General features: G+C 38.3%; 1 protein-coding gene across 1 annotated transcript; it reads left to right on the top strand.

Moving 5' to 3' along the window:
- Window positions 1–2367: 2367 nt before the first annotated feature.
- LOC139715222 (polypyrimidine tract-binding protein 1-like) lies at window positions 2368–8764 on the top strand. The gene is made up of 6 exons (XM_071626811.1): window positions 2368–2545; window positions 3576–3673; window positions 4080–4198; window positions 4770–4844; window positions 6352–6415; window positions 7326–8764. The coding sequence occupies exons 1-6, from the start codon at window positions 2518–2520 to the stop codon at window positions 7392–7394; spliced, it is 453 nt and encodes a 150-aa protein (XP_071482912.1). The 5' UTR covers window positions 2368–2517; the 3' UTR covers window positions 7395–8764.
- The last annotated feature ends 2455 nt before the right edge of the window (window positions 8765–11219 follow it).

The raw sequence follows: 11219 nt of genomic DNA, 5'->3' as shown, positions 1-11219 counted from the left end.
GACCAATGTTTGTGGTTGTACACCCCTCACACTGATCTAACTGGCTAAATATCAAAAGTCAATCAGACTTGCATTAATGGATTCAATTCTAAATGAATCTGAAAACAGTGATAACATTTTCCTTTTTACTCACGGTGAGTATGAATAGTAAGAATAAAATCATAGAATTTGAAAGGACGGCTAACTGTAGAAAGAAAATTGATACTATTTCCTGTTTGGATAAAATCCAGTCTTCTAGAATGTTTGAATTCTACTCCATCTTTATATAGTTTCACCTGATTGTATTTTTTTCCTATTTTTAAAGTCAGAAACATGTTTCTATGCTTCAAACACCCTGACTTTCATTTTGACTAGTGCACTTTTAACCTTTGTTTTTGAAAATTGAAATTTGAAATATCAGAAATGATATTTTAATCAGTATTTTTAATGTTTAAAAAAAGAAAAAAAAAGTTTAATTGTGTTCAGCAGTCTTGTGCTTTAACTTTGTATACCAGTCATAGCTAGAGATGAAATTTGTATTATTATTATTATTTTTTGCACAAATTTTATGTAAATTTTTATTCTTGAGGTAAATGGTGTAAAATTGCATATTATGGTAGCAAAACTGGGCAATACTTTCTAGTAGATCATCAATCCAAAACACATGAGGAAGTTAATGCTTTGAAATGAATGTTTGAATGAAAACAAACAAACAAACAAGTATTATATATTCACACATGTAATTGTCTGACCTGGTAAAGCATTTTAGAAGTGACAGTTCATTTGAGTATGTCATAGCCCAAGTAAAACTTGATTGCAAATTTCAAAATAAGCACAGATTCAAACTTTTATCTCTGGCACAGTTTTATTATGCCACTCTAGGCTGCAAAAGATATTTATGTGCAAGAATCAAAGAGATGAGTAATATTTATAGCAGAGTAGTAAGTCCATTCTTGTCTTGATAAGCCAGGGAAAACTATGACTTCTTTCAGTTCTGTGGATGGTGACTTCACATCATTTTGATGAGTAAAGGGGAGAAGAATATGTAGATAGATTTTCATCATCTTCATGTGACTGTGCATATTGATTGTTCTGTATCAATTTGATTTTATGATTTGACATTACATGTTATGTATCGTTATTCAATGTTTTACCCTTTTTTTTTTGGTCTTCAATAATCTCTTTGCTGTGATTTTGACATTTTTGTCCGTTTGCCGTGCATGACACCAATTCCCTATGCCTTGTTTGTATCTCCCGAACTCTTTGTCCAACCTTCAGGATAATCATACCGAATCTATTTCAAAAAAAAAGAAGAAGAAAGAAAATAAATGAATGAATAAACAAGTAAATAGATGAGTGTTTCTGTAAATTATGATCCATTACATTTGGAGATAGGGTGTCAGTACCAGAGATACAGGTATTGCATATAAGCCAGTGTCAGTACACCCACCGCACTTGCTGAACCAAATCTGATGCAACTTTATAAAAACACCTGTTGCAAATGCTTGTTTCTAAAATGGCAAACTAACGCTTTCGCTCCCAGGATAGTAAAATGTCCCTTCCTCTCCCTGACTTCTTTTAAATATACTTATATATTATATCTGCATGGTTCTCTTTGTTGTTGTTGTTTTCTCCTCTTCCTTTATTTCATGCCGGTATGGGTGTATTGTTACTAAGGTCAAGAAGTAGGAAGACCCTAATCTGTGGTTTATTCATGTTTTATAAAACCGTTTAAGATCCCCCCTTTTTTTTGTATCGGTTTATTCCTCGAATAGCCCGATTGGTGATGATGTAAAATTCATTTCGCCGAGAAGATGATGACTTGTATTGAAAAAATCTGGTAGAAAAATCACAATTGGAAATGTTTCACTTTCATGTGACTCAAATAATAATAGCAGAATATTTTCAAGCTTGAGTTTGGATGACTGATAAACGTCGAGACCAGTTTCCTATGACTCTGCAATCCTGAAAGACTTTGAACACCACCCAACATGATTCTGAAGGCAATGAGTGAACTTCTGTGCCCCAATGGCTCCCCTTTAAATCTCATCTTGATACTGACTCGGTCTTTCTGCACCACTCCTCTGATCTTGTCCTTGGAGATCAGCTCATTAAATGTTTTATTGTGCACTCTTTTTTTTTCTCTCTCTCTTTCCTTGGATCTCCTTTGCTTTTCTTTAATGTTTGTTGTTAACAATCATCGGCTGGTGCATGATCTTGCAAAGTGTGCAATCGACCGACCTTATCTTGTGTCGTCTCTGATTTTTCTTCTATTCTCGTATTCATGGAATAGAATAAATTGCTTCGAATGTAGCGTACTTGCATGGCTGTTTTACTGTGTGTTTCATTTTTTAACTGACATAGGTGTTTATTCTGTTGCCAGAGTACAGTCTTAAATCTTTTGACGACCTCTCTGTTTGTCATTCGTTTGCTTATTTTCATTTTATTATATTTTAATTTTTGTCCTTTGCAGGTGTATACGGAGATGTTCAGCGGGTGAAGATTCTGTATGAGAAGCGTGATAACGCCCTCATTCAGATGACAGATGCCAACCAAGCTCAGTTAGGTATGTGGGCGACCAAAACGACACAGCATTTACTTCATCAGTAGTCATAATAAACTCATAAAGCTAGGCAAGATTGCTTATATAGAATGACAGTGAATAAGATACAAACATATAGATGTATATTTGCCTCTTTTCCACCCCTTTACATTGTAAATATTCATGTTTTAGTAAGTGATGCATCACGCGTTACCCCGGGGTACCACGTTGTGTAGCGCCTCCTCACGTCCAATCGAGGACAGCCGCAGAGAAATGCATGCACTGTGTGTGCGTTGTACATAGTCATTCCCGTGCCACTGCATGTTATACTATGCATGCATGGTACGCTATGCTAGCAATAGCGTGTGCTTCAGTGCAGTGCAGTGCAGTGCCAGTGCAGTGGCTAGCGGGTGCTAGCTCCAGCACCAAAATAATTTCCACTTTTTGGCAACCCAGGGTACAACCTTTAAAAAAAAAAAAACATTTCAACAAAATGGCTGATTTTTATTTGGTACCCCGGGATACCATTTATGTCATCAAGTAGAAGAAACAGACTGTATGAGATTCGGCCATTATTTTTCTGTGCTTTTTCTTTGATGTAGGGAATGATAGAATGTACTGTATGTTATGTATAGACGGGGGATCAATCCAGTAATAAAGGGATGAATGTTGAATGGTTTTTACGGAGTGCTTTCTTACAGCTGTACAATGGTGTTAACTTGAAGTATGCAGACATTGTTAGCGAAATATTACTCATGTTTCTTTGTTGTTGTTTTTTTTCACACAACATCCTAGTATTGAGTTCTATTTTCAGTGTAGTTAATGTACAGAATACATATGAGAATTTGAAGTTCAGTCAGCTTGACCAAGTTCTTCACTTAAACCGATAGATGCACATAGGTGTTGACAACGTATTCAAATGTGGAGGGCAGAATTTTTTTGTTTTGTGTGAGTATTATGTATGTGCAAAAAACTCATGTACCTACAGGAACTCCACGATTCTTCATGAATTTTTGTGTGAGTTTATGACCGCAATCGCTCGATCATTTTACAGCCATGAAGCACTTGTCGGGGGTGAAGCTATACGGCAAACAGATTCGCGTGACGTCGTCCAAGCATCAGATGGTTCAGCTACCCAAAGAAGGCCAGCCGGTAAGGAGAGCACGGCGAGTCTGCCGCCATCTACAGACGTCGTTTCACTTTATTTGACTCAAATCGGCTTTCTGATCATCAATCTCTATGTAGAGTAATACAAACCTGTATCGTGTTTGATTGCAGATTTGATAACGAGAAATTAGTGGTTTTGGCTGTAATCATGCTGACTTGAAAATAGAATAATATGCTACAGCTACAGGAGCTTGGAAGAGTTTTTCTCCTATGTGAAATTTGATAAGACTCTTCGAGAGACGTGTGGCCAGTAGTTTTTGTAAAGGGGACCGTTGGTAGAAGTTCAGGGCACTACCATATCTCTGTATTGCCCCGATTTCTGATAATGAGTCCTTCATTCAGCCCAGAACTACTTGTATGAAATCCTCGTTTGCTCCTTTCGTGTTGCTAGGACGCCGGTCTGACCAAGGACTTCAGCACGTCGCCGCTTCACCGCTTCAAGAAGCCCGGCTCAAAGAATTTCCTGAACATCTATCCACCGAGTTCAACACTCCATCTCTCAAACATTCCGTGAGTTTCCTTTTCTTCAAACACTTTGTGTTAATTTGAGATATTTGCAATCAAAGCTGCTAAAAAAAACAACGAAAATTATAAGAAAATACGGGATATTTTTCATCATAACTTCTAGAATATTGCTTGTTATGTAACAAGTGAGGCATCACTGGAAAGGTTTAATTTTGCTCCATCTGATGATAGACCTAATTTTAAAAATGTTTAAAAATGGCACCTAACCCCATTTGCAATTAAAATTCTTCACATGTAAATGTATCTTGTCCTCTGCTGGTACTACCACTATTCATCGTAAAGATGATGAGGATTATAACAGCCTGTTGTTCTTTGAGCGTTCTTTCACAAAGATTTTTGTCAGGGCAGTCGTTCTGTAATGCTTCATAATGTGGAAGCAGTCAATCATTGACTACCTTACGTAGAGATGGTGGACTTACATCCTTCTGGCTTTGCAGCCAGTGTGTATGAATGCATATTAAAAGTGTGAGGTATTCACGCTTTTATATGTGCCATGATATGTTTTGTCAACTCATTGTGATGTGACCCGTGATCTTCACTGTTTTCTTCCTCATAGGCCCACTGTTGATGAAGACACATTAAAAGATGCATTCAGTCAACATGGTGCTGTGGCCAACTTCAAGTTTTTCCCGTAAGTACTTTGCTGTACTAACACGAGAACTTTAAACATCGTAGTGATTAAATGCCAGTCATTCTTCTCCCAGATGGTCAGGAGAATTTTGGAATGACACCTGTTACACTGAGGGGGGGGGGGGGGGGGGGAGAAAACTGACAGGAAATTCGAAATAGTTTAGATTGATGTACAGAATCAGAAAGGAATGATCACATTACTGATATATTTTCATGTGTACTGCAGCCTCGTATGTAATTTCCACTTTATTTCATCTGTTGGTTACATCTGTTGATTGCATCTGTTGATTACATCTGTTGATTGCATCTGTTGATTGCATCTGTCGATTACATCTGTCGATTGCATCTGTTGATTGCATCTGTTGATTACATCTGTTGATTACATCTGTTGATTACATCTGTTGATTGCATCTGTTGATTGCATTGTTGATTACATCTGTTGATTACATCTGTTGATTACATCTGTTGATTGCATCTGTTGATTACATCTGTTGATTGCATCTGTTGATTACATCTGTCGATTGCATCTGTTGATTGCATCTGTTGATTACATCTGTTGATTACATCTGTTGATTGCATCTGTTGATTGCATCTGTTGATTACATCTGTTGATTGCATCTGTTGATTACATCTGTTGATTACATCTGTTGATTACAGCGTACATCTGTTGATTGCATCTGTTGATTGCATCTGTTGATTACATCTGTCGATTGCATCTGTTGATTGCATCTGTTGATTACATCTGTTGATTACATCTGTTGATTGCATCTGTTGATTGCATCTGTTGATTACATCTGTTGATTGCATCTGTTGATTGCATCTGTCGATTACATCTGTTGATTACATCTGTCGATTGCATCTGTTGATTGCATCTGTTGATTACATCTGTTGATTACATCTGTTGATTGCATCTGTTGATTACATCTGTTGATTGCATCTGTTGATTACATCTGTTGAATAATCTGTTGATTGCATCTGTTGATTACATCTGTTGATTGCATCTGTTGATTGCATCTGTTGATTGCATCCGTTGATTGCATCTGTTGATTGCATCCATTGATTGCATCTGTTGATTACATCTGTTGATTGCATCTGTTGATTGCATCTGTTAATTACATCTGTTGATTGCATTGTTGATTACATCTGTTGATTGCATCTGTTGATTACATCTGTTGATTGCATCTGTTGATTGGATCTGTTGATTGCATCTGTTGGTTACATCTGTCGATTACATCTGTTGATTACATCTTTTGATTACATCTGTTCATTACATCTGTTGATTGCATCTGTTGATTACATCTGTTGATTACATCTGTTGATTGCATCTGTTGATTACATCTGTTGATTGCATCTGTTGATTACATCTGTTGATTACATCTGTTGATTACAAGTGTTGATTGCATCTTGCATTTTTCACATTTCTCATAAAACCATTTTGGTATGCCATGATACATGTAGTAGATAACAACAGGAATAACAGGTTTGTTTCTGTTTTTTTCCTCCCACAGGAAAGACAGGAAGATGGCTCTTATTCAGATGGGATCGGTAGAGGAGGCGACACACGCCCTAATTGTGAGTAATGCCCCACCCCCTTCACTGTGACTACGCCCTCCTTCCAGAAACATTACCCCTCTTTTGTTTTGAGCATCATCTAGGTAGATTGTAGAGCAAAACAACCACAAGCTTAAAGAGGAAATCCACCTCCCCCCAAAAAACAACAACAACAACAGCAAACAAACAAACAAAAGAAAGAGAAAAATATTTCCTACAGAACGATACAAAAATGACCAAAATGTAATAAGAAATATGGAAGATATGACATTTTGAAATATCACATTTTTTCCGAAAACGTTTCTTGACCAGTCCTTATGAATATTCAAATGAGTGAGTTGATGATATCATACCATCACTATTTTTCACGTATATTTTATATGAAGTTTGGAAAAACTGTTATTTTTATCTAATATAAATAAAAGCATGTTCCCATACCAAGATGTATCAGAGTTAGAATTTGTTCTTTTTTGTTTTGGGTGGTTGTAAGGCAAGTTTAACTTTTGTACAGCTGAAATGTGAGATTGTTGTCATTTCTGTATCTGAAATGAATAAGAAATTGTGAGAGCGTGACATTGTCAACTTGCTGATTTGAATATTCGTAAAGACTAGTCAAGAAGTGTCTCCCCAAAAATTATGAAATTTCAGAATGTCATAACTTCCTTATTTCTTATCCGATTTTTATTATATTATTTTTGCACTGCTTTGCAGGGATTTTTTTTCACTCTCTTATGAAATTGATTAAATTTTGGGGTGGATTTCTTTTTCAAGATACAACTCAAATCATCATCAGTACACCAACCACAAGCATATCAAATTAGTGATCATTTGCAGTACTTGCAATAGCAAGTAGATTTCACGTTACAAGTCCGCATGTTTCAAATGTTTTCTCATCAGTGATTTGTCCCGTTTTTGCTGGTTTTTCTTTCAGGCAATGCACAATTATCAGCTGGCTGAGTCCAACCATCTCCGAGTGTCATTCTCCAAAGCCCAGATCTAGGCGGCAGCATCGTGGGCGGCGGGGGAAAGAAATCAAAAAGATAGAATTACGCGAAGCAGTACATCTACAAGCACAATAGGTCACCCTTGTGGACCGCCGACGCGAGAGAGTGAGAGAGAGAGAAAGCAAAGATGTTTTTTGTTGTTGTTTTATGGAGAATTCACCCTTTGTGCCATTAATATTGGGATCACTCAATGCAAATACGACGTACAGCGAATTAAGAGAAGAACAATAGTCTTTGATAATCGTTTCCCTTTAGCCCCCGTGAGCGAGCAAAAGATCGGCAAGGGACTTCTGCGGGAAGAAACCGTTGCTCGGCAGAACTCCGGATTGAACGGCGTCGCTCTGGACAGCACTTGACACTAGTGACGCGATTTTTTTTTTTTTTTTTGTTGCTGTAAATGTGGCAAGCAGAAAGAGGCACAGTACAGCTTGTTTGTGTAACTTATACATCATCTTGCATGTGTACTCACAGGGTGTTTCTGTCCCTTGAATTTTTGCTTTTCATTTTGATGATTTTTTTTTTTTTTGGTTGCTTTTGCGTGGTGTTATTCAACCTCTCCCCTCCCTCCCCAATGCAAAATCTTCTCGTCGTCTTGAATCCACTACAGTGGCGTTTGAAGTTGCGGAGTGTTTCTATGAAACAGTTGCAACTGAAGTGTGTTCTTGTCATTTCACTTATTATCATTATTATTTTTATTTTTTGTGTGGGGTACTCTTGACTACAACTTTGTGGCAATATTTTGTGACAAGAACCTCTTAGAAGCATGTTGCAGAAGTTTCCTAAGGCGCACTGTTTACCCATCTCCCTGTCTTTGGCTTACAGTGATACATTGTATATAGATTAAAACTTTTAGGAGAAATTTAGATGGATTAGGAAGATTATTGACGATGTGCGGATCTCTTATCTGCTTTATTTCTGGTGTACGAGTTATCGATTTCTGTTTGAAAAATGTTTCTCGATTATCTGCATGAATTCATTTTCTGGGAAGCGTCGTTTTTTTTTTCGCGCTTCTCGTCTTCTGGATTGTACTGTGTTGTGGTGTATATTTCATTGATTTACTGCATATTCTCTCTCTCTTGTATCATTAGTCCCAGATATAGCGGATTTTGCTGTCCCAAGAACATGTCTAGGATAAGCCATCAATGTTTCGTCAGTTTTGATGTTTTTGAAATCATGCGATTTGGTCAGAGAAGAGGAATTAGTTGACCTCTGGGTAATCACCTTGGTTATATCAAGTTTCTAATCTCTGTATGTGTATAACTCGAATTTGCTTCTCCAAGTGCTCCAAGAGCAGTATCCTTTGATTAACTTTGATTCTTTGAAAGAAAAAAATCAGCTTCATCACTTCTTGCAAAGCAAATTCTCTCTTGAGTGGTTTTTTAGATCTACATAAAGAATTGATGTTATGATAACGATTAAACGCTTTGAATTAATGCGCATCAGACATGTCAAAGTTAATCTACCCCATCCCCTCAAAAATGAAAAAAAGAGGAAATGATGAGAGAGAGAGAGAGAGAGAGATTCTGTATGAACCGGATTCAATTTGAATCGTATCCGTCTATAACAAGCATAAGTCTTAAAACGGCAACCGTCTTTCCGTCCACATCGTAAATTCTAGCTTCCTCGTTCGTCGTTCGCCACTGTTTTCACAACCCGACAATATTCCAACTGATTTCGGTCGGGATATTTCACGGCACGATTTTATCGATCCAGGTTTTGTCTCAATCGATTCTTACGAGAATTCTCGGTTTGGATTAAAGTGAATATCACGCAGGCTAGCCTCCGGCCGCGTCGCGTTATTACGTTTACTGATATTTCGCATTCATTAGGCGTCTAGATTCAATTAAGGAGCTTATAATTCAGGAACTGTGTGAGAAAGCTAGATCAAAGTTCGAATTCTGCGTGCAAATCAGTTTATCGTACAATCATTCGAATGATGTAACAAACCACTTTAGAGAGAAGAGAATGCTGGATGCTGTCTGCAAGCATCCAGAAACTTGTTTCTTCCGTTTAAATGGGGCTTTGATCGCACGTCTGCATCACGATCAATGGAAGCATATTGAAAGAGTTGCATCATTTCATTCGTGACAGATCGACGAAAATTTGTCTTTCTTTCCCCTTTCTTTTCCATCTCTCTATCTCCTCTTCTTCCTAAGTCTCTGTTTTTCCTTCTCGAGACACTGTAATAAATTTGGATACCAAAGAAAAATGACGAAGAGCAAAGGTATACATCCACACTTATATTCAACCCTTCCTCTAAAATGATAGTACAGACGACACATTACACCCAAACCCGAAGAAGGCATTCTGTCCCCGGCCAACGAGTGAAAGGGGGAAGGAGGAAGAAGAGAAGATGTGAGAGGATGTGAAGAAGAAGAAGGAGAAGAGGAAGACGAAAGAAATGAAGACGTGTGTTCTGTTGACCGCTGGAGCCCTGAGCGACTTGCACGTCTGACGTATACACACTCGGAGACATCCCACACGTCTCGTAAGGCGGTAGAAGCGTACCAAAATAATTCTGTCGAGTTATTCCCTCCCAGACATAGGGGTACAAACAAAACACCTCTCACTACTGTGCGATGTACAGGGGAGAGTGGTTGGCAAATGATTAACGTGAAAAACAAAAGGTCGCCCGAAATCTCTAAGGTATAACCCTATGATCAGCTGACTGTCCCATTACGAACGTGATGACTTAGTTTTCTAGCCGCTGTATGAAGCCCCCTCACACACACATACGCGCGCGCACACACAAACACACAGACACACACACTCACACACACACACACACACACACGCACACGCACACACACACACAAACACACACACACACTCACACACACACACACACACACACACACACTCACACACTCACACACAAGTTCACGTAAGCTTTGTCCTAGAGGTCGAAAAAAAAAAACTGCAGGCCTCATGGTTTACTGACACGAAACTCGAAATTAGTTTTCTAAAGTCAAAAACACATTTTGCATGCTACCTTTACTCTGTATACGGCCTACTCTGTGAGTTACGCAGACTAGTTTTAATCAAAATCAGATGAAACTCCATTTCTGACTCTGTGATGTCATGAGCTGGGAATACCGTGCTCAAAAAGGACACCGCGTACGTGTAATGGCTTGTAGGACAGGCGGAATATTTCGGGCAGATAAACAAGACTTCTCTTTTATGTGCGGTTGCTCCCCCGTCTCGGTGTTCAATCATCCCACATCGGCAGGCTGACAGGCCTCGTAGTCCCACACGTGTGATTTCAGGCGGTATTTACAGTGCTCTACACTATCACGCGCCCGTTTATGGCGTCCCTTACCGCGGTCCGCAAAGGTCAAAGCCTGCGCAGAATTTCAAGCAAATGCACCCCACTTCATTATCAGCAGTATACATACGTACTCTATAATATCGTGGCGTACTCGAGCTGGCGTGTGTGTAAGCACACGGGCTAAACTCTCCTCAGAGTCGGAATGAAAACATCCGCTGTAGAACGGCTGTCAGGTAATCTACTGAAGATCTGAACAAACTTTGGCTCAGAATATGATCTTAAAAACAAAATAAAGCAGCAAAAGGATCCCTCACCGTTTAACTGACAAACCAATCAAAATCAGAGGTTTTAAATAACTTTTTTTTTCAGTTGTAATAAATTTGTATAAGGCTTAATGTGTTTTTTTCTTGAATGCGAGCATGGCTATGTTGTGTGCAGGAATGTGCAACAGAACGGCAAACTATTGTATATTTCTGTAATACTTGGTATATTTTCACCTCACCAATGAAGTATAATATTCTTGATGAGCATATGTTGATTTTTCCAAATTTTC

The sequence above is a fragment of the Diadema antillarum genome, unplaced genomic scaffold (assembly GCF_040938485.1).
Source record: "Diadema antillarum isolate AM-2024a unplaced genomic scaffold, OU_Dant_1.0 seq00003157_RagTag, whole genome shotgun sequence".
NCBI lineage: Eukaryota > Metazoa > Echinodermata > Echinoidea > Diadematoida > Diadematidae > Diadema > Diadema antillarum.
The sequence above is the reverse complement of the archived record's forward strand: the minus strand, read 5'-3'. Positions and strand labels throughout refer to the sequence as shown.

What these genes read in the sequence shown, in the direction of transcription:
- LOC139715222 (XM_071626811.1), top strand. Translation starts at nt 2,518, where the DNA reads ATGACAGATGCCAACCAAGCTCAGTTAG. An exon ending in TGCCAACCAAGCTCAGTTAG is followed by an intron (nt 2,546 to 3,575) that starts GTATGTGGGCGA and finishes ATCATTTTACAG; the next exon opens with CCATGAAGCACTTGTCGGGG. An exon ending in CTCCATCTCTCAAACATTCC is followed by an intron (nt 4,199 to 4,769) that starts GTGAGTTTCCTT and finishes TCTTCCTCATAG; the next exon opens with GCCCACTGTTGATGAAGACA.